General features: G+C 45.1%; 1 protein-coding gene across 3 annotated transcripts in view; it reads left to right on the top strand.

The window, feature by feature from the left end:
* Positions 1 to 24,076, top strand: part of RAB22A (RAB22A, member RAS oncogene family) — a 55,069-nt gene that overhangs the window by 20,099 nt on the left and 10,894 nt on the right. For 2 of the 3 annotated variants that reach the window (XM_078057328.1, XM_036094398.2), the window contains exons 3-7: positions 12,368 to 12,449; positions 15,633 to 15,680; positions 22,568 to 22,639; positions 22,727 to 22,833; positions 23,493 to 23,602. In XM_078057328.1, the coding sequence (XP_077913454.1) occupies positions 12,368 to 12,449; positions 15,633 to 15,680; positions 22,568 to 22,639; positions 22,727 to 22,833; positions 23,493 to 23,602 (419 nt within the window). The remainder of the gene's footprint in view (positions 1 to 12,367; positions 12,450 to 15,632; positions 15,681 to 22,567; positions 22,640 to 22,726; positions 22,834 to 23,492; positions 23,603 to 24,076) is intronic. The other variant, XM_036094400.2, reaches the window with a different exon arrangement.

Below are 24,076 nucleotides of genomic sequence, written 5' to 3' on the forward strand. Positions count from 1 at the left end.
ACCCTCTTTTGCTGCAGAGCCTCTGGTTACCCGGGATACAGTTCTGATTCTTCTTCTTCCCACCTCTTGGGGCAGTCCTTCTTGTTGTTTCTCGGCCTCAGTGTCACCCCTAAAATGTTGAAGCAGTGAGGATTTCTTCCACAGCCCCGTGTCTTCCTGCATGATTTCATTCATACTCACAGCCCTGAGGGCCACCTTTCTCCAGTGACTCCAGATGACTGCTGTGTCACTGCAGAGACACCTGGAACTCCACGTGTCTGCCACTGAACTCCTCTTTCCACCCTCTCAGCCCCAAAGACCTCATCCGACTTTGTCAATAAGTCCACCACTGGGTATGAATTGGTACAACCACTGTGACATGTAAGTAGTAATGATAATCCTGTTTATACGTTATAGACATTAAACATAGTAACTCAGCCCTTAAACAGCCCTGTGTGCTTTTCGATTCAGTTATAAAGAGGCACAAGAGTCTCGTCCCAAAAACCAAAACAAGCCAGATAAGATTTTAAAAGCCCATTAGAGGGGCGCCTGGCTGGCTCAGTTGGAAGAGCATGTGACTCTCGATCTTGGGGTCGTGAGTTCAGGCCCCACATTGGGTGTAGAGATTATTTAAATAAATTTAAAAACTAAAAAAAGTAGGGCGCCTGGGTGGCTCAGTTGGTTAAGCGACTGCCTTTGGCTCAGGTCATGATCCTGGAGTCCCGGGATCGAGTCCCGCATCGGGCTCCCTGCTCAGCGGCGGGTCTGCCTCTCCCTCTGACCCTCTTCCCTCTCATGCTCTCTGTGTCTCATTCTCTCTCTCTCAAATAAATAAATAAAATCTTAAAAAATAAATAAATAAATAAATAAATAAAAACTAAAAAAAGTAATAATAAATAAAAGCCCATTAGGTATCTGAGCTCACAGAGAAACCGATGTGAACTAAACTTGAGAAGGTGACAAACCACTCCTAAGAGGGAAGCGATCCGTGGTGGCTCTTGATCCCAACAGAAACAGAGACAGGGACAGTCTGCCGTAGGTGGGAGCACTTGAGCTGTCAGCTGTGGAGACTTGAAGTGGGGCAGGCGAGCTCAGAGAAACGTCTCCAGGGGGTCTCTGCCTTCACTGGACACAGGGCGACAGTAGCCAAGGCACAGGGACCCAGGTGGGGAACTGGAAAGCCAAGAGAATTCCTCAAAATCTTGATCGGTTTACTGATCTTTGCTATGTCCAGTCTGAGCTCCTCTCCTAAAATTTGCATATAAAGTCAGGTCAGTAGAAAGTATCCAAACTGAAATACGAAGAGGAGTTAACAGCAACGAGAAGAATTTGAAATCTGTAGATCACTGTCAGACAGTCTCACCACGAACTGTTCTTACTCATCACACCTCTTCTGCAAACTGTATGTTTTATTTCCACACCAACAACCAATTCTGCAACTCTCCAGACAGCTCCTGGGCATTCTCCACTTCAGGTCCCTCCTGACAGGAGTTCCCTGGAGTTACGTCTGCTTCCCCGGGCTGAAGGGCTCCATCCCACAGGACTGCTGGCACTTCAGATGCCGGGTGCAAGTATGGCGTACCCGCACTCAGCTCTAACATGGCCATAAAGTTGAGAGTTCCCACAACTGCCCCCCACCTTCAGGTTGAATAATTCATTAGAACAGCTCCTGGAATGCAGGAACACACGTTACTTACGTGTACTACTTTATTACAAAGGACACAAATGAACAGCCAGATGAAGAGGTACATAGAGCTGGAAGGGCCTCAAGCCCAAGAGCTTCTTGTCCCGTGGAGTTGGGATATGCCACCAACCCAGCGACTCTTCAAACCCCATGGTTAAGGGATTTTTATGGAGGTCTGATTACTAGGTGTGAAGGATCAAATCCCTAGCCGTTGGTGATTAGCTCCATCTCCAGCCCATCACCACTCCCTGTGCTCAGCAGGATAGGGCTGAAAGTTCCAACCCTCTAATCAATATTTAGTCTTTCTAGCAACCAGCACCTCCCTCCCCAGTCCTGGGGCTGCCTGGGAGCCCACCAGGAGTCACCTCATTAGAACAAAAGACATTCCTATCCGGAAATTCCAAGAGATTTAGGATATCTGTGTGAGAACCTGGTGACAAAGACCAAATATATATTTCTTATACCACATTGGCATATACCTAGTTGGCATCCCAGAAAGAAAAAGAATGGAACAAAAGAAATAATTCAAAAGATAAAGGGCAATAACTTTCCAGAATTGATGAGTGATCAATCTATAAATCCAAAAATATCTCTAAACTCTAACCAGGACAAATATAAAACAAAACATAGCCCAGATAGGCGATAGTCAAACTGCTCAAAACCAAAAAGCAGATCTTAAAAGTAATTGGGGAGGTGGTATTAAAAAACACATAATATGTAGGAGAACAGTGATAAGAATTATCACTGACTTCTCAGCAGAAACACTGGTGGCCAGAAGACAGTGATATAGCATCCTCAGTTTAGGGGTTCTGAGGGGGGCCTGCCAAGCAAACATTCTGTATCCAGCAAAAATTTTCTTCAATAGGGATGCCTGGGTGGCTCAGTTGGTTAAGCGTCTGCCTTCAGCTCAGGTCATGATCCCAAAAAATAAAGGTGAAATAAAGACATTCTCAGACAAAAGCTGAGAGAATCTGCCAGACTGATATCATAAGAAATGCTAAAAGAAATTCTAAAAAGACTACTGGCTTTTAAAATAAAAATAACAAATATTGTATTTATAGCAAATGAAGAAGTTAAATATAAGGCAACAAGAGTACAATGGGTGGGAGGGGGATACATAGAATTAGACTGTCCTACAATCGCGAGTTATTCATGAAATAGCATGTGGAAATAGACCAAAAGTTATAGATTCATATTATAATCTCTAGAGAAGCCATTAATAAATGGTCACACAAAAAGAGGTACAGCTAAAAATTCAATACAAGAGAAAAAATAAAAGGAAAAAAAGTGATTTATCCAAAAGGCAGGAAAGGAGGAACAGGGAAACAAACGCCAAAATGGGAAACGTGACACCAGCCATGTAAATGATGACATCAAGTGTCAGTTTTCTTATTTCTAGCATTTACATGTTTTACGGACTCCATAGAGCGTAGTACGTTTCTACATATGCTATCATGCTTGTATGACCTGTGACGGTTTTACAGTTTTTACCATCTTGGTGCCTTTTTCTCCTTTTTGATTTGGCTAGACCCTCCAGTGTGACGTTGAATAGTAGTGGTAAGAGTGGACATCCAGGCCTTATCCTTAAAGCATGGCTATAATTCAAGAGTAACAACCAAAATGTTGGTGGGGGATGTGGCACAACTGGAATTTGATGCATTTCTGATGGGAATATAAATGGTATGGCTGCTTTAAAGAGCTGTTCTCTGTTTTAAATAAATTAAACATGCATCTGCCCTGTGACTCAGCAATTGCCCTCTTAGGTATTTACCCAAGAAAAATTAAAATACATCCTTACAGAAAGACTCATGCGATATGCCTTATTCATAATAACCAGAACTGGAAACAGCCCTCAACATGAGAATGGGCAGAGTAAAATAGTCCTACAATGGAATACCATACAGCAATAAAGAAGAATTAGCCACCAAATAATACAGATTAATTTCAGAAGCATTGTTAAATGAAAGAAACTAGACACAATGGAGGATATGAAGTCCAAGGACAATCCAAACTAATCTGTGAAGTAGACGTCACAAATGGTTTGCCTGGGATGGGTACAAGAGTGAAGTGGAAATGGGCATGAGGGAACTTTCTGGGGTTATGGAAGCATTCTATATCTGGTTTGGGACCATGGTTCAACAGTTACAAGAGATTATGAAATGTCAAAACTCATTGAACTGAAAATCTATACTCTGCATTTTGTACGATAATTATACTTCAATAAAATATGTTAATTTTTTAAATATTTTTAAAGCCCTGTGTTATAGGTACTGAAGTTATTCCCAGTTTCCAAATGAGAGAACTGAGGCAGAGCGAGATCTGTTGACTTGCCCAGTGATTCGCAGTTCGTGGCAAAAGCAGGGTGGTCTGGGTGGTCTGGCTGAACAGTCCGCATTCTTGCTCCCTGTGCTCATCCCGCACCCTGGCCCAGCAGTTCATTCCCTGTCGTGGACTTTATTCTTCAGATAAGCTCATATAAGTCCCAAACCCCAAGGTTAATAATTGTACAAGGCTAGTCACTGCAGCACTGCTGGTGAGTAGGGGTCTGGCTGTATTACGTATAGTGCAGTCACTCAGTATAATACGATAGAGGGAAAGAGCCAGCTTGAGAAAACCTTATGTATTTCTGTTGGACGATCCCCTAGGTGTAGGGTGGAGTGAAGCGAGTCAGAGGTACGGACCGTCTGCCACTATCTGTGTGAAAAATAAATGAAGGGGCGGGGGCACTGTGTAGACCCGCGCTCATGTAAGCCTAGAGCACCTCTGGACGGAGGCCTGAGGAGTCGTCCGGTTAGTGTCCAGGGAGAGGAATTGAAGATCTGGGCGGAAGGGACATTGCAGCGGGCACCTGTTCTGTACAGCTTGGGTAATGAAGCATAGGAGTCTGTAGTACCTATTCAGAAGATGAATGAGTACAGCTCCAATTTGGAAATGACTGAAATAGCTCATCGCACACACAGTGGCCTGAGCTGACGGAAGCCGGCCTCAGACTCCTCCCGCTGTCCCTCTCTCTCAAGTCAGTCAAAACCCTGTGGCTTTTGTGTGTCAGCCTCAGAGTTGAGCCTACCGTATTTCTCTCCGGAATCACTTCCCCTCCTTATTTGCTTCCCTCCCTTGTTGGCCTTGTCTGCCCATTTCCCTCCATCTGTCCATGCTCTCACTCCTTGGTGTTTCCCGGGGTTTGCCAGCATAGCCACACCCACTTCCACTCTGCAAGATCCTTAAGAACAGAGAGCTGTCTTACTCCTCCGTGGCTTATGAAGGCCCCGGCATCTGACAGAGACACCCCAAAGGTCTGCTGCCTGCTGCCAGAATTCACCTCTAACACAGGTCTGATAACACCGTCCCTTCCCCTTCAATAGCTGCCTTTCCCAAAACACCATCTGTGAGTGACTTGAGATGGTGCACAGATGAACGTTTTAAATTTATATCAAGTGTTTTATTGTCTGTTAGGCAAAATAAAACTAGTCCATGAAATCTGTGGGTTTTTAATTTTACCGATCTTATTGCTTAGACAGGGCTAAGTTAAGAAATAGGAGAGCAAGGGGCGCCTGGGTGGCTCAGTCGTTAAGCGTCTGCCTTCAGCTCAGGTCATGATCCTAGGGTCCTGGGATCGAGTTCCACATGGGCTCCCTGCTCCGCGGGAAGCCTGCGTCTCCCTCTCCCACTCCCCCTGCTTGTGTTCCCTCTCTCGCTGTCTCTCTCTCCCTTTTGAAAAATAAATAAAATCTTTAAAAAAAAAAGAGAGAGAGAAATAGAGCGATTTTTTTACAGTATTCAGTAGTAAGACAGATGGGACACAGGGCAGAAATGGTGATGGTGGTGGAGCCCTGGCCTTGGGGGAGCCGCTAACTTATAGGAAACGGGACCTCGCACAGAGTAGATGCTCATCCGTGTTAAGAGTGCAGTGGCCTGGGGCACCTGAGTGGCTCAGTTGGTTAAGCGACTGCCTTCGGCTCAGGTCATGGTCCCGGAGTCCTGGGATCGAGTCCCACATCGGGCTCCCGGCTCAGCAGGGAGCCTTCTTCTCCCTCTGACCCTCTCCCCTCTCATGCTGTTTCTCTCTCTCTTTCTCTCTCTCAAATAAATAAATAAAATCTTTTAAAAAAAAAAAAAAAGAGTGCAGTGGCCTGCTGACCTTCACCAGCTGTCTGTCCCCACCCTGCCCAGAGCTTTTTCTGTGGTTACTGAACTGCACTCACCACCCCACCCTGCCCACTCTAACCATGTAGAGCCACTGGGATTCTCCTTGTACATTCACAATTTTGTGCTTTTGTTCCTGCTGTTTATCTTTATAGACTGCGACCCCCCTCCTCCCTTGGGTCCTATCCCTATCAGCCGGGCAAACTCCCTCCTTAACTTCTGGGTTTCTTCTCTGAAGTCCTCCCCAGTGTATTAGTTTCTCGTTGCTGCTCTAACAAGTTACAGCAAACTTAGTGGCTTACAAGAACACAGGTTTATCATTTTATCATTCTGGAAGTCAGAAGTCTGAAGTCCAATTCGATGGCTTAAAGTCGAGATGTTGGCAGAACTGCTTCCTTCCAGAGCCTCTCAGGGGAGAATCCGTTTCTAGTGGCTGCCTTGGCTTGTGGTCCTTTCATCTGTCTTCAGGACACATTGTTCTGGTCTTCACTTCCATCTTCATATCACCTTCTTCCCTGGCTCCAACTCCTCCATCTCTTATAAGGGCCCTCGTGATTTCATTGGGCCCATCTGGATCATCCAGGATCTTCACCCCATCACAAGATTCTTAACCTAATCACATCTGCAAAGTCCCTTTTGCCCTAGAAGGTAACATAATCACAGGTTCTAGGATTGGGGTGTGGACATTCTGTTGGGGCAGGAGCATGATTCAGACTCCCACACCTGGCATCACCACTTTCCTAGGTACTTAGACTTGGCTTTCCCTCGGTGCTCCCACAACTCTTTCCGTCCTTCAGGAGCTCACTGAATATCTGCCTTTTAATTGTCTGTTCACCCGACCAGTCCTCCCACTGTGAGCCGCCTGGGGGCACGGACGGAGTTAGACTCCTGTTGCTTGTGACCCCGTTCCTGCCATGCAGTAGAAGGCCACGTGTCCGAGGGAGTAGACCGCCCAGTGCAAGACAGCCCTGCAGAGTTTTGGCTCCAAGGACGGTCTGGGACCTGGCCAAGGATCCTAGCTGCGACACTCACTTGCCCTCTCCCCCCCATGTCTTGTCTGCAAAATGGCAATGAAGAGTCAAACCCAACACAGAGACTCACAGTAAGGACTAAAATGATCATAAAGTATGAGAATAGCTGACAATAATGAACACTTTGTCAGGGCGGCTAGCTAGCTTCACCATTGTTGTTGATTTTATTGTTTATGGTGTGAAAGGTTTTATATTACTAGAAGTTGTTCTTGACAAACTTAGGAAAAGGGGAGCTAAACTGTTATTAAGTTATCTTTTTAAAGTAATGTTTTCCTTGATTTTAAATATTTTTTCAAAAGTTGTTAAAATGACAAAAGCGTCAAAAGTCCTAAATGATTTGCTTAGGGTGACCATGAACCTGTCGAGCAATTAATCCGTTGTGCAGGGACTGCCAAGAAGGAAGCGCTATGCGGCGCCATCGTTAACCCTTAGACCTGGTTAACCTAAGAGATGCTCATGTTTGAAGGAAGGGATAAAGATAGGCCTGACTGCGGAGCCCACAGAAGCAGCTGAATTTATGGAGACTCAAAGCCTTCTGGCTCCTTAAAGCTACTCTAACAGAAGCCACACGTGCCCTTATATCCAGTTAATTCTCCCTGAGCATCTCAGTTCCTGGCACTATTCCTAAACTCTTCTGAAGACCCCTGGGTCTGTCCTCTGGAGGAATGACTAGATCTCATGTACTTGTGGTCTTATGTCTCACTCTTGGCGCATCCAACGGCGTTTCTGTCTCTATATATCACCTAGACATGCAAGCATTGTTTGCGTGAGATTTACAGTTGGCTAGAAGTTATGGCCCTTCGTTAATTTTAAAATACGTTGAGTTGTTCATCGTTAAAAGGCACCACACAGCATCGTATGGATGACAGTATCCCCTATGCCATTCCAAGAAAAGGGCTTGCAGTCAAGTGAGGTGCTGGAATGTGGTGGCAGGGCACACTCGTGTTCGGAGAGAGCTAACCAAGTCTACTACAGTTAAAGAAAAGACACTTTTAAAACACGTTGTGGTAAGTATTTTCATTGGGAACACGTATTCTGACCAAGGATCATGACTACTTGGTGTGCATGGAAGTCATATTGTTAGAATGTCGTGAAAAATGGAGAAGTATATGAAAGGCATTCTAGCTTTAGGAAATAATGCTAGTGGGGATTTTAGATTAAAGAGGTAATAAGATCTGCCTAGCAGAGTGAAGAGAGATGGTTTAGTAGTGAAAAATAAGGTTATCAGACAAGTAAATGGCAGGCTGGAAAATAAAAATGTATCATTTGGATGGCAGGAAGCCATTGCCTGTTTTTCAAAAAGCAAGATATTGAAGTTATCATACCCTCCGCATCATTTAACTTGAACACTAAAGGAGCGATTCTGGAGCTCGAGTGACGATGAGAGGGACAAACTGTAGTAGTCCTGCTCAAAGATTAGGGTCCAATTTATGAATTTATTTCAGGGGTTGAGGTTCAAGTATAGATCAAATATAAAATGAAGAACCAGACAATTCTACAAAACTGGATGCAAGTAACAAAGGACAAAGAATAGTTGCAGACCAGCCTCTGTTCTGTGGAAGGCAGGCATAATGTTCTGATTGAGAATGTGGAGTTGGGGACTATTGTTGGGGAATGTGGAAAAGCCCTGTCTTCACCACAGTAAGTGTGAGATGGTGACGAAGTATCCGGATTGTATGTATAGTTCAGGTAAAGTCTATCAGATTTACAAAAGTGCCTGTCCTCAACAGATACGAATGTGAATCTTGGTTAAGGGATTCATCCAGGTGAGTATGCAGGAGACCTTCTGACCCAGGGCCCTGTAGGGGTCACCTGGGCAACACCCCCTCCTGTGTCTGGCCCTAAGTCCAGGTGTTACCACTATGTAGACTAACCAAAGAAAACACTGAAAAGGAGGATTTAGTTCTTACAGGTGTAATAGGCCAAGATTTCAGGCTCTCAAAAATCAACAGAGATGTTCGTTGCAATAAAGAGGCGTTTGTGGGGCTCAGGGGAAGCGAGGCGAGGGAGGTGCAGTCATCTCCCCATAGCCACTTGAGCTGGGGCCTCGGGTGGGGAGGAGCTCCTGACTCAACACATGAGCCAGCAGCCATGAGAGCCCATAAAGGGCCACAGCTTCTTCCTGAACAGAATTCCAGAGGTCTGAGTGATGGAGGGACATGGTGATTGTTCGATGCAGCTGCCCAGTATTGCCTCTTGCCCTTTGGCTAGCAGAGAGCTAAGAGCTGGTGGCTGGGCAGGAGTGGGCAGGAAGGACTTCCCATGCTTGTTGAACCACATCCCTCACATCCAAGAGGCCACTCACCTGGCTGCAGTTGAAGAGCCAGGGTCACCTGTAATTTCAACTCTACCTGCCCTTCAGAAGCACTTCTCACTTTATGCTTCGGGAAGTGTTTGGCCAAGATGCCCGGGCACTGTTAAAGTAATGGAAAGCAGAGTAGTCGATGGGAACGTGGGAAAATGTTTTGTCAGAAATCTAAGGTAGCTTGGAGAAGGTAGATGAAGATACCTCAGTTACAGAGGAAGAAGGACAACAAGGTCGCTGCCTTCATGGAGCTTACGTTTTCCCTGGTTAGACAGGTAAATTAAAAGACACACACACACGAATAAGCCAAGCAGACATTGTACCGATATGGTAGTAGGCGTCCTGAAGCCAAAACAGGACGGTGTGCAATTTGCAGAATGGAGTTGGAGTGGGAAGCCGTCTGGTTTGGGTGCACTGCGCAGGTTTCTGTGATCACTGGCAGTTGAACTAGGACCAAAAGAATGAGGAGCATCTAGCCGTGGGTGAGCCAGGGGAAGAGCATTCAAGGACAAGGGACAGTCGGCGTAAAGGCAGAAGGAGGAACAGTTGGGAGGATTTGAGACTGGGAGCGGAAGACCATGGATGACTGTGGTGGCCCGGACAGGACGTGCTGGGTCACGGTCGGGCAGCATGATGGAAAAGACCTCTCCGACTCTGCTGATGTCAGGAGAGTGGAGACCACAGCCAGTGTGAATGGTAGTGTGTTGGGAGGGCTGTGACTGGAGAACACGTTGGGTCTCTGTTGTCTCTGAGAAGGTGGAACCAAGCTGCTGTCCTGCAAAGGAGGGTAGGAGGAAGCGGAGGGGGACTGGCAAGAAGTCATAGGAAGAATTATTAGTAATTAGGAGTATTGCTGTGTGGAACAAGAGGCCTAAGAGGTGGCCCAGCTTAAAAAGGACAATCTTCCCACTGGTCCACGGAGCTTTATGGCTTTCCTTCAGCAAGGCGGCCATCCCACTGCTAGAGGAGAAGCAGGTACAGAGGCACGTGGGGTCTTTCTGGGTGGTCAAGACGGAAGGACAGACAAGATTCTTCAGGAACTGGCAGTATGGGCGAGTGACGCCGGGATAAAGGACAAGAAGCCCACAGCTGTGGACCCAAGAAGACCCAAGTAGAGAGCTTTGGGCTCACCAGATATCAGTGTAGACAAGAAGGAGGTGTGCTGAGAGTGACGATGGCAGGGGAGCTGGAAGGATGGTCTTGGGTCAGACAGGAGGTTGGCTTTAATCTTTAAGATACTAACATTGCATTACGGCTGCCATTTTGTATGTCTTTCGCCTGTCTGAGTAATGAATCTGTGTGTTCATTAAAGGAGAAATGGTTGGCAGGTAGCTTGAACTTCAGTGAATTCTGATCCTGAAATGAAACATTTCCTTTTAATTGTTGCATATACCTTTCTCAGCTTTTTGTCTACTTGAAGCATATTTCTTCTCCTGCTCTTTGAGCAGCCAAAGTGGGTGTGTTGGATGCATTGGCTCTGTTAATAGGCCTCTATTGGACGCCTGTTGTCACTCTTAAATGTAACACCACAGCCATAATTGATGGAGAGTTGAGTTGTAAGCTTTTAGGACTAATTGCAAAGTCTAAACTAAAACATTTCCTGGAGCTGCCTTTAAATACTAATAATAATACCTTGTATAGGTTTAGTGCTTTACAATTTACAAAGCACTTCTGCATACATCATCATTTAATCCTTACAATAAACAAGGCTTTTTGAATGCTTAGATCTTTCCTAAGTGAGAAATCATGTTGCACATCCTGATTTAATCCTGGTGAGTTGCCAGAAGTTCTTGATACAATAACCATTTATCGAGCACCTTCTATGCATAAAGCACTTTACTAAGGATAAGGATACCAAGGGGTAAATTTCTAGTAAATAAATATCCAGTAAATGGTACCTATCCAATAAATGTGATCATGCTTCCCAGCCCATTTTCCCTTCCTTATCACAGTCACTATTTCAGAGGCTGCTTGCTAAACCATAAATTGATATAAATATTGCTGGGAATTCATTGTATCAGAGTTAAAGTTTTTACAACTAAGGATTCTGATACATATCTAAGCTCAGTGATTCTTCAGAAAGTCGTTCTATGGATTTCAGCTTGCACTTTCTTGAAGAACTTGCACAATTAGTTGAATCTCAAAACATACTTCAGACATCCAGCATATTTGAAAATGCCTAGCCATTGCATTCATGTCCTGATTAAGATGATTACGGTATGATTCCAAGAGTAGAACTCGGCCCTCGGGCCCCAGAAGGCTTGTTACCAAGTACAAAAGAAGGCATAATCCTCTCTGGATTCTGTGAGCGTCCTGGGATGCGTGGAGGAGCCTGGAGGAGCCTGGAGGACAGAGGACTTCCCAGGAGGGAGCTCTGTGCGTGAGGTGGGGGTGGAAGATGACACTGGAGCCGAGCCCAGCCCCAGGACTTTGAACCTGTGTCCAGGAGCCCTTTCGTTCCAGGCACATGCTCTGGGCCCCGGTGGCTCCTCACACGTTCTCCAAAAAGTAGAAGACCCCCAAATGATAGGAGCCTTCAAAGGCCCCTGGGCAGAGCAGTCCCTCAGAGTAAGCGAGGTGACCTGCATACCATCATTCCTTCCCCCGTCGAGGGCACGATCAGGCCCGAAGGGCTGATGTGGCCTGTCAGGTCAGCCAAGAGGCTGTTCTGGTTCCGAGACTCAGAAGTGGTCACTGGGGGCATCCCCGCTCCGGCCATCTTCCTGCTCCTGGATTGGCGTCTTAATTTTATTAATTCTAGTGTTATATTATCTCTTATTCAGCTACTTCTATGGTCGTTTGGTTTGGGAATGGGGGAGGACAAACCCCACTGGCCCAGTATGTTTTCCTAATGCACTCATTGCCCGGACACACAGGTTTTTTCGTAAGTCGTAAGTTTTTCCATGATACCATCTTTTTAAATAACCGCTTCGGTGTACAAGGAGGCTGATGTCTGGGTTGCCAAATTATCTCTTGGTTCTTTTGATATGGAGCTTAGGCGATCACAAACCAAAGACCTCTTCTGGGCAGATGTGCCTAATGCTTTATTTGGACCCAGAATATGCAGTCAGCATCTGAGCATCCCATAACTACTCCAGAGAGGACCACAGTTAGGAAATAGGGTGGAGCGGGAGTTTGAGCATTAAGTCTAAGTGATGTTTCCAACTGGGGCTGGCATCGTGCTTTAAATAACTGTGTTCTGATCATTTAGGTCTCTCTTTATAGGGCATCTTTTATGACCAAGACTGTCCAGTACCAAAATGAGCTACATAAATTCCTAATCTGGGATACAGCTGGACAAGAACGAGTAAGTCGCCCTTTAATTTACTATGTGTTTTTCTGAGGCCCACATTAAAGCCCAACCCCACTGTCAATGTCCCTGTCATCTCAACGTTACTCACTTCTCTTCCATGCACCAGAGACACACTTATTTCCATTTGCGTAGGCCAGCCTTTTTCTTTTCAATTAGAGCCACAAAGTCCACTGATGGAGAAAGTGATAATGAGCACTGAGGGCATTTTTATACTTTTTAGTGTCTTAAAGTAAATGCTGACTAACAGGCCTGATAAAATCCCGCTCAGAACATTGTGTGTAATTTGGGGCTTCATCCTCTAGCAAAGATATAAAAGAATTAGTGGTAGAAAGGGAGAGTTAAGCACATCTCATTTATAGCTGCCTTTTAAAAGCTCTTAAAGAGGGAACTTTACAGCATATAAAGTTTGAGATTTAAGTGAAATGGATGAGCTAACACAGAGCCAAGCAATAGGTACTTAATAAATGCCTGATGATAAAATTGTCCAAGATGGTTATCTGCTTAAGGAGGAGCCCGAACCAGAGGTGGGGCCTGGGCCGTGGCCTCCCAGTGCAGAGTGGGATTTGGTGAGGCCCACCCGCATCAGACAAGGGGTGGGGAGGCAGGGCAAGGAACAGACACTTCCTACTGCCTCATTTTCCCTCAGGGCCCGACGTCTGATTTCCCTGTCGAGGTGTGCCTGGCAGCCACCCCATTATTCAACTGCTGTTTAATTTTGTTTTCAAACAGTACTATCAAAACAGAACATCTGATGGATGCACAGTGCTATCGTAAGCTCTTAAAAGTATACCAGAAGTAATCAGGAGAAATAGTCTGTCATCACGGTCTTATCTAAGACAGCATAGATACTGTGTATGGTATAAAACCTGACAAGAATCATCACAGACAAATGGGGGAAGACAAAACAAGCCATTACTGTTGTCCTAGACGTAGACACCATACATTTGTACAGATTTAACATCTTAAGTTTGCTCTGTTTGGTTTCTTCTCTTTGTTTTTTTTTAACACCGGATATCATGCTCTGCGCCCAATTATTCATCTGAGATACATCTGCTTAATCTCCCATCCCGCACTCCTACTTTGTTTGTGCATCTAGAATGGAGTATTTAGGACAGCTAGACCTTTGCTAACCATCACTCTTCCATCCTTCACAAGTGTTGCTTCCCATAGTCTCCGTGAATATATCTGTAGACCCAGCCCTGGTGTCTGTCCTATTAGCCAAGAACGCCTGCAGCTCTTCATACCAGTAATATATGTACCTTTCACTGAATCCCAAGTTTCAATTACCCCCTCCCATATATTTGATGATACAGCAAAACCCTCATCATAAAGAATCATGCTCTAATATAGACTCCATTACACTTTGAATCAGAGCCTGTCCTTGTATACACGGTGATGTAGAGCATCTTTTTTCTCTAGAACATAAAAAAAGAATAACACAAGGCTTTACGCCTCTCCCTTACTGCTACTGTAATAGCAGGATTCTTTTAAGTTTTGTCATTAGCTGGTTTGCCTGCCTCTTGTTTCCCTACTTCTAATTGATTCTGCACCAGGGGTAGTTGCTCTGAGATGCAAATCGGCCTCACCCCTACCTGAAGCAGGTCACTTAGCCGGGGGCTGGCATGGGGAATGGCAGGCAGGCAGGGGTCAGGAGGACTGCCCGGTGGAACCCCGTGCTGTGGAGGCCGTCAGGAGAGGAGCACAGCTGCTGAGCACCCACTTCAGCCGGATGTTGCAGGGCAGGAATTCGCGTCCAATCTGGCCAGGTCACAGGGTTTAAGAAAAGCAAAACATCTGACAGCTAACCACACGTGGTTTGAAATGCTGTGAGCCTCATACCAGACACATCTGGGAACTTGTTCTGACTGCCAGTTTTTCCTGGGCAAGGCCTTTAAGACCTGACTCGGCTAGACTCCATTTTCACTTCCCACCAGCTTATGTTTTTGGACCAAACTGCTTATAGTTCTCCAGCATGCCATACTGTCTCACCCTCCTAGCCATGCACTGTTCCCTCTGCTCGGAATACCTTCCCCCCCCCAACTTCAGCCGAGAAAACTCATACACAGCCCTCAAAACTCGCCTCTGATGTCACCTCAAGGGGGCCTTTCCTAACCATCCCTGTTGTGTTCAGACAAGTCACGGCTTTGCCATTTGCCCACGTTGCTCAAATCCAAGTCTGGAGGTCACCCTTGATTCCTCCCTCCTCATCTGCCCCTCAACATTTGTTCTATCAGCGTGCCGCCCAGCTGTGTCTTCTAAATGTACATCATCACGTTCACTTCCGTCCACCTCCACTGCCAGCCCTCTGCGCTCGGCCACCTGTGACTCACCAGAGGGTCCCTGTAGCCTTTTAACTGGTCCCCAACTTCCCTCTTCCCAGCCCGCCACCCTGCATCACTTCTCCTCACAGGACCCGGAGGGATCTTCTGAAAACAGAAATCAGATGCTATCGTCTTCCTGCTTAATACCCTTCAATGACTTCCCACTGCTCTCATCATAGCCAAGGTCTGAACTGCGGCCTGCAAAGCCCTGCACGGCCTGCTCTGCCTTCTCGGCTGGTTTGCCCTCCTGGCTCCTCCCTCGCCCACTGAGTTCCAGCCCACCGGCCTCCATGCAGTTCCTCCAACGCCCCAAGGTCCTTGCCTCTCGAGCGTTCACGTACATTGTTTCTTCTACTGGAACTCTCTCTTCCCTCTGTTCAGAGCATGGCCAGCTGGCTCCTTCCCAACCTTTTAGTCTCAGGTTCAGTGACACACGCTCAGAGTTTTCCCTGACCCCCCTGCCCTAAGCAGGGCCCCAGTGCGTTCTCCATCACTGCCTCCCATTCATTTCCCTCAAGACCCTCATTACAAGTTGTAATTAGATGATCTGTGTACTGAACTTGATTGACAAGAGCCAGAACCGGTGTCTTGTTCACTGTCGTATTCCCACTGCCTGACAAAGCACTGATGCTCAGAGACTGGTCAAACCGGTCAGTGAATGAACTCTTCAGAGTATTTCCTTGTATCCTACACAGTCTTTGATTGCCCCCATCCATAGGATTGTCTCCTGTTTCCTTACTTGTCTGTCTTCTGTTAGACTGTGAGCTCCTTGTGGGCAGGGACTGTATTCACGTCTGTGCTCTCAGCCCTGGCACACAGTACTGATGTCAGTGGATTTCTGTCAATTGCTTGCCAGCCCTACTTTTGCACAGATAAGGAAGGACAGATCCTCTACCATTACCATGTGAGTATTGCATGCCTCAAATTATAAATTTCTGGTATTTGCATATGTATTGTCCCCTACATTAGTAAGTTCCCTACAATAGTAAGACTCATCGTGGAACCAAAAGGCATTATAAAATGAGAATTCTTTCTGATAAACTGACCCTTCAAACCTCCTCCCCATTTGACTCTCGCATCCCTTGCTGTCTGTGGTTTTGGCAGGTGGATTGTCTTTTTGATGGTCCAGTTGCAATTGATTTGCAAATTGATTTCATTAAGTCAATGAAAGTGATTTTGGAGAACTTCACAAATGTCATGCAAAGCCTGCTGATGGTAGGGATCTTGTTGAATGAAGGGGAAAATAGTGATCAGGATGATGATATAAGTATTTCAAAAGATAATGATTTGTGGACCAAAGAGTTGAGCAGCCTAGGAAAAACTGATGGAGTCCTCAGATATTTTTGTAAAAATTCCCTTTTTGTGACTGGATAGGAGAGTCAAGCATGAAATGAAAGATAGACATCGTATTGTGCTAGCATATAGTTTCATCAGAAGAATCACAGTCAGGTCCTCAATCAACTTCGATTCAGTGTTCATTCAGGACACTGCAATAATAAACCTAATTTTTTTCCTAACATCAGATGAAATGCAACTTGTTCTCCTAATTTCAATTTATTTTTTCAAGAGAGTACCTTTGTCAGATCTTTTGTCCCTGTTTGCTATCCTAAACGAATTCCTTCATTCCCCAGTCATCCTTTACTAACGAGGACTCGCGCAGTAGTGTGGAGACAGACCCAGCAGCGTGCACACATGAGCACCACAGATACCACACATACACCAGAAGTGGAGCAGGAACATTTCAGATACTTGCCAGGAAAGCTTCTTAACTAAAATCTAACAGATACTGCATCCAGTCCTTAGATGTAGATACATGAATCTTCACGTGGTTTCTCCTGATGACCGTTTACAGAGGCCAGAGCTCCAGGATGGCACAAACTGAGTAATTGTCATGTGAACAAGGAATCATTCTCATGTTTAAAATCAGGAAAATGGGGAGTCTGGGTGGCTCAGTCAGTTAGGCGTCTGCCTTCGGCCCAGGTCATGATCCCTGGGTCCTGGGATTGAGTCCCAAATCAGGATCCCCGCTCAGTGGGGAGCCTGCTTCTCCCTCTCCCTGCCACTCATGCTTGGATGCTCTTGCACACACAAAAGTAAATAAATAAAATCTTTTTTAAAAAATGTTTTTAAATAAAATCAGGAAAACGTGGTAGCTGAGTATCCTCTAGAGCTGGGGTTGACACTCTGGCATGTCGGCCAAATGCAGCCTGCTGCCTGTTTTCATAAAGTTTTATTGGAACACAGCCATGCTTGTTTGTTTACACATTGTCTGGAGCAACTTTCACTCTTCAGTAGTAGAGTTGAGTAGTTGTGATAGAAATCATATGACCCACAAAGCCTAAAATATTTACTACGTGGTCCTTCCCAGAAAAGGTTTTGCTGACCTTGGTCTCTTGGAACAGAGATGTGCTGACATCCTTTGAGTCTCTTTTTTAAGCTGCCACTTTCTTTCTTTACGCCAAAAGGTCATGGAAAGAGTTTCAGTGTTAGTAATGGCAGCGTGGCTTGTAAGGGACCAACCCTCCCAGAAATAACAATTATACACGAACTCTGGACAAAACATTTAAAAACAATTCTCCGAAGGCACTGTCAGATGCCATCAGAGACTGCAAAGGGCATTAGGGTGGGTGAGGCTCATGGTTTTACAGCTTCTCCCCAGGGGGTGTGCGCTCGTCCGTGCCACACAGCGTAGCTGGGACTCAGGCAGAAAGCCCCAGTGTTTAGCTTATGGTATTGAAGGGCAGAGTTTGATGCCGCTAGAGCAGCTGGGGGGAAGGGGACAAATCCCAGAAAAGATGGATCCAACAAGGAAGGGAGCTCCCAAATCTGCTTATAAATTCCCTTCGGGCCTTCGCTTGACTCCCCGCTGCAGGTGCACAGGGGAGACAGGAACCTAACAGAACAGGAGCTGGGGTGTCAGTGACACGGAGCAGAGAGACAGCTGGGGCTTCCCCCGCAACTTCAGAAGGGCCAGGCCTTATGGGGAGAGACCACGGCCCAGAACGACAAGCAGGCCCAGCCTCACCATGCGTAAAACCAATCTCAGGGTGATTGTCCAGGTTTTAACACTTCAGAGGAGATCATAGAAGCTGGACAGTTTACATACACTCGCAGACTTCAAGGAAAAGTAGTCTTACCAACTTAAGTACAGGTGGGGACCCTCACACAGAATGGAAACTGATCAAACAAATGGAAATGCTAAAGCTGAAGACCCTGATACCTACTACGATGGAAAGTACCCTAGATGACTGGCAAAACAAATTAGCCAATCAGAAATACAGAGAGTGGGAAATGTGAACAGTCTCAGCACCATGGGGACAGATCCCAGCAACCTGAGGTGTGTAACTAGAGACCCAGAAGTTGTGAAGAAACAGGGGAAACAATAAAAAGATACTTCGAGGGGCGCCTGGGTGGCTCAGTTGTTAAGCGTCCTGGGATCAAGCCCCGCATCGGGGTCCCTGCTCCGCAGGAAGTCTGCTTCTCCCTCTCCTGCTCCCCCTGCTTGTAGTTCCCTCTCTCGTGTCTCTCTCTGTCAAATAAATAAAATCTTTAAAATAAATAAATAAGATACTTCAAGAAAATTTCCTAAATGTGGTAAAACATATCAATTCACAAATCCAAGAAGTTCTAACAAACCTGTAAGTACAAAGGAAACCACACAGACCGCTGAAAACCGGAGCGGAAGAAGAAAACCGTGACAGCAGCAGAGATAACGGGCCCATGCTGCACAGGGGACAGCAGTGCACGCAGTCCCCAGGCCCAAAGATAGTGGGACACAAGCCTCTTGAAAGTGCTTCAAAGCAGAAAGATGTCAATCTGCCAAAATTGGCTTTCAAACATGAAGTCCAAGGAATGACCTTTTCAAAAGAACAAAAGGTGAGAGGATTCGGCAGCAGCCCCAGAAAGTTTTTCAGGCTGAAGGGAAGCACCACCGGGCGGTCACTCATATCCATAGGAAGAGTAAGAACTGCTAGAGGTGGTAAATAGGAAAATCTGTCTTTTTTTCTTCTTATTTAGTGGCTATTAATGTAAAAATTATAACACTGAATTACATGGCTTCCAGTGTATGTAGACTTTAAATATTTGACAGCACAGAGGACAGTGGGGGGAGAATTAGGCTCTTGCAACATTGTAATATTTTATGTGAGCTGGTACATTTTAAATTCTAAGTCTGTGAGAAAAAACATGTTGTAGTTGTAAGAGCAACCACTTAAAAAAGAAGATCTAGCTAAAAAGCTAATGAGCAAATTAATATATTAAAATTGAATACTAAAAAATAGTTGATGCAAAAGAGGGGAGGAAAGGAAAAACAGATTTTTTTTTTTTTAATGGAGCAAATATAAAACAAACAGCAAAATGTTTGACCTTATAACCAGCACATAGTTGAACCTGGTTTTTGATCCAGTCTGACAACCTCTGCCTGTTAAGTGGAATGTTCAATTCCTTTACATTTAATTACTTCCTCATATTAGAGGATTACCTTCACTATTAAAACATAGCTTGAAAATAAGGGAATGGAAAAGGATATCCTATGCAAACCATAAGCAAATGGAAATTATTCCAGTTACATCATTATCAACAAATATCAGTAAGGTAAGGTAGACTTGAAGACAAGAGTGATTATGAGGACTAAAGAAGGGGCATGATAAGACGGGCCTTAAGGAACTTTCTGTACTGATAGAAATATTTTACATATTGGTAGGATGTTTACATGGATGTACATACACATTAGTCATTTTATCAAAACTTAATTAACCGACTGAGCCACCCAGGTGCTGCAAGATCTTTTATCTAACGTAAGATCTTTGCATTTCTCTACATGAATTTTACCTTACAAATTTAAATGCTAAAGAAAAACAGAAACCCAACAACCCTGTAAAGGATGTTGCCAGTATAATACATCAAAATGAAAGCTAAAAATTATATATCTGATAAGGGGTTAATACCCAAAATAAATAAAGAACTTATACAACTCAGTACCCAAAAAGCAACAACAACAAATAATCTGATTTTTAAATGGGCAGAGGAACTGAATAGACATTTTTCCAAAGAAGACATACAGATGGTTAACACACACATGGAAAGATCCTCAACATCACCAATCACTAGGAAAACACAAATCAAAACCACGAAGATATATCACCTCACACCTGTCAGAATGTCAAGTATCAAAAAGTCAAAGAGGGGCGCCTGGGTGGCTCAGTCAGTTAGGCATCTGACTCTTGATCTCAGCTCAGGGCTTGATCTCAGGGTCATGAGTTCAAGACCTGCCTTGGGGGGGCGCCTGGGTGGCTCAGTCATTAAGCGTCTGCCTTCGGCTCAGGTCATGATCCCAGGGTCCTGGGATCGAGCCCCGCATCGGGCTCCCTGCTCCGCGGGAAGCCTGCTTCTCCCTCTCCCACTCCCCCTGCTTGTGTTCCTTCTCTCGCTGTGTCTCTCTCTGTCAAATAAATAAATAAAATCTTAAAAAAAAAAAAAAGACCTGCCTTGGGCTCCACCCTGGGTGTGGAGCCTACTTAAAAAAAAAAAAACGACAAGAAGCAAGAAGTGTTAGCGAGGATGCAGAGAAAAAGGAACCCTCTTGCACTGTTGGTGGGAATGTAAATTGGTGCCCCTACTGTGGAAAACAGTATGGAAGTTCCTCAAGAAATGAAAAATAGAACTACCATATGATCTAGTAATTCCACTGCTGGGTATTTACCCAGAGAAAATGAAACACTAATTCAAAAAGATAGATACACCCTTGTTTATTGCAGCATTATTTACAATAGCCAAGAATATGGAAGCAGCCCAAGTGTCCATTGAACAATGAATGGATAAACAGGTGTGCTCTGTGTGTGTGTATATATATATAAAATGGAGTATTTCTCAGCCATAAAAAAAAAATCTTGCCATCTGCAACAACGTGGATGGAGCTAGAGGGTATGATGCTAAGTGAAGTAAGTCAGAGAAAGACAAATACCATATGATTTCACTCGTATGTGGAATCAAAAAAACAAACAAGCTATGGGTCTACATAGCTACAGAGAACAAAGTGGTGGTTGCTGGAAGGAAGGGGTTGAGGAGGTGGGCAAAATGGGTGAAGGGGAGTGGGGGGCACAGGCTCCCGGTATGGAATGAATCAGTCACGAGGGTGAAAGGTGCAGCACAAGAAATATAGTCAATGGTATTGTAATTGTGATGAATGGGGACAGATTGGTAGCTCTACTTACTGAGAGCACAGCACAGCGTATAGACGTGTCCATTCGCAGTGTTGTACGCTTGAAACTAACGTCACATTCTGTATCCACTATATGCACGAAGGAATGAACGAAGTGAAGGAAGGGAAGTGAAAGGAAAAGCTAATACCGTCACCATTTGTGCTCTTTGCGTGCTCCTGCTAACCCTCAGCCCATGAAAGTCAGTCCAGAGTCTTCCCCATCTAATAATGTTTCTTATTCTGTAGTGCTTTCTTGCTTTTACAGGCTTAGTTTTGTTATTTTCTCTCTCCAACTTATTTTATTGGAAGTTACCTAGCTTTCACCCCAGTGGCAGAGATTTTTCTCACAAATAGTAGTAGGAAAGCTTCATGATGCCAGATCTGGTCTGGCATTTAGTTTCACATCACCTCATATTTAAACAGTTCTTATTTATTCACCAATTCTTGCTTACCTACAGTGTGCCAGGCATCAGGCTCCAGAGATAAAATGGTATATACTGAGCAGACATGCTCTCTTCCCTCCTCGAATTTACAGTCATAATTTCACTTTCTTTTGCAAAATTCAAAATAACTTAAAAGTTTAGAAGCCAAAGGTTAAGCTCATTGGATAAGAAGTTGCAGAATCTGTAACTCCATATGTAAATTGTACAGTACACCAGATGCTCACCTCTGACGACAGTTCCTACCCGTACTTGGGGGTCAGCCACCGGAACAGAGAAGCAGGATGAGAGTACAGGGGTATCACATCAGCCATAGGCATCAGGTTTTAAAGGCAGGGTCTAAGACAAAGATCTAGTTGGTAAATTTCTTATCTGCAAGCATGGGCATCACATTCACTGAGCAGGTTGCTCAGGATCAGCGTCGACTGGGTAAAGAGCCTCACATTTTCCACTTTCCATCTCACGCTCATCAGGAGAGGTGACCTGTTGACTGAGCCCTGCGGTTATCCCTCTGCCTCCCCTTCCCATCCCTTCCCTCCCTGTCACCAGGTAGGGGTGGGGGGTGGCGGGTGGGAAGGGGCCATGTGCACAGAGTGAAATGCATATAAATGAAATGAGAGTTGTACCCGCATTTGGGAATTGCCACGTGTGCGGATATCAAACAAGCGAGTTACAGACGCATCCAAGTAGCGAATGTAAATGTGTACTCATTTCTGTAGTACAATCAGCATTTAGATTACAGGCTTATCTTTACGGCACCCAAATGCAGCCACTTCTCCGGAGAACTATTTACAGCATTATTTTTATCTTCTGGGTAGTTTGGGAAGCCAAAGTTTAAAGGACTATTGAACAAATGAGTTTGGGAATTACAACATTGAGTTCAATTAAAAAGCCTTTTTAGCTGAAACAATTGTTTATAGCACCATATTTAATTCCTATAAAACTGTATTGTAAACTATTTTCTGAGAGACAGAGTTACGTGAAAAGTTTCTTGCCCTTGGTAATTGCCGCTTCCTCTGCTCTGTGGCGCCGGGCTTGGGCTTAAGACAAAGATTACCTTTTGTGCAGGGCCACTGGGCCTAAAAGTCTGGTGAGAAACATCTTTAACCCGCTTTCCCAATTGTGTTGTTTCTTCTTTGCCCTTCTCTGCAGTTTCGTGCCTTAGCGCCGATGTACTATCGAGGGTCGGCTGCGGCCATCATTGTTTACGACATCACAAAAGAAGTAAGCCTTTACATTTGCCATAGACTGTTTTGAAAGCTCTCTCTCGGCTGCTTCAGCCTCCAGTCGCTTTCGTGTTCTGTGTTCCAGGAGACGTTCTCAACACTGAAGAACTGGGTGAAAGAGCTCCGGCAGCACGGCCCGCCCAATATCGTCGTTGCTATTGCCGGGAATAAGTGTGATCTGATCGACGTCAGGTGCGTTACGAGACCAGGAGATGACAGTGCTGATTATGTGTTCCCTTTGTTCCTGAGCAATATCCAGTATAAGAATCTTGCTTTTATTTTATCTCTGACATTGAAAAATTCCTTTTTGTTTAGTTGAAGTCCTGAAGTTTCAAACAAAAACTAAGAGTTCAGACCTTTGGGGCTGATTAGATGAAAGAAAGAGAGAGAGGCACAGGTGTGTGATTTATGTAAACATTGGTTACATCACACTTGACATTATCTGAGATGAGTGTAGCCCCCCAGGTCCCATGACATCGGGTGCTTGAATGGGGAAAACATACATACTTTAAGGGAAACACATTCACTGGCAATTTCTCTGGACTACTTCCATGATTCCCAAAGCAAGGACTTGACTTTGGCGGGAAAAGCAACCCTTGCCGTTCTGTGATCGTTCCATCAGACAGATGCATCGTTAGTAGTGCTGAGTTCAGTTTTGTGCTGTGTAACCACAGCAGTGGTATGATTGGGAAGACCACATGTCAGGGCTTGGTCACTGGCCGTTCATGACATCCTTTGTCATCACTAATCTGGTTAATTACTGGGTAGGTGGGTAGGGTAGGGTAATTACTGGGTAGGTAGGGTAAGCTCTTGACGGGTAGAATTTCTGATTTGCCATTGTTGCCTTCCAGAGAAGTCATGGAGAGAGATGCTAAGGACTATGCCGACTCCATCCATGCGATTTTTGTGGAGACCAGTGCGAAAAATGCGATAAACATAAATGAACTGTTTATAGAAATTAGTGAGTATCTCTGTGCCCTATGGGTTTTCTCTTTGCAAAGCGCCTTAATACAGAGTTACACGGCTGGGGAGAATTCCCTCCGCACATCGAGTGGTCTGGTCTCCGCCATTGTTCTCAGTGGAACGAGGTGGGAGAACGTAGGAGTGGCGGCCAGGTCTCAAATCATGTTCTAATTGCTGGGGAGCTGCTGCCTCCCTTCTCGAAGAGTGTTGCTGCCGAGTAAACAGTGCACAGGGCCTGGAAGCTGCCACCTCTCCCTCGGTCTCTCTTTAAATGTGTTTCAGTTAGTCATCCAGAGTCATCGAAAACGAACAGGTCAGTAAAAGGAAATGAAATGCAGGTGTGATTCCACTGTAAGAAAACCCTCAAAAATGAAATACCAGGCGAGCAGAAAGTAAGGCCTCTTTTTCCACCCTTCCCCCTTCCCTTTCCAGAAGTGTTAACATGATGCCACTAGATGGAAGGAGGCTGCAG

Source organism: Halichoerus grypus, chromosome 10, assembly GCF_964656455.1.
Source record: "Halichoerus grypus chromosome 10, mHalGry1.hap1.1, whole genome shotgun sequence".
Classification (NCBI taxonomy): domain Eukaryota; kingdom Metazoa; phylum Chordata; class Mammalia; order Carnivora; family Phocidae; genus Halichoerus; species Halichoerus grypus.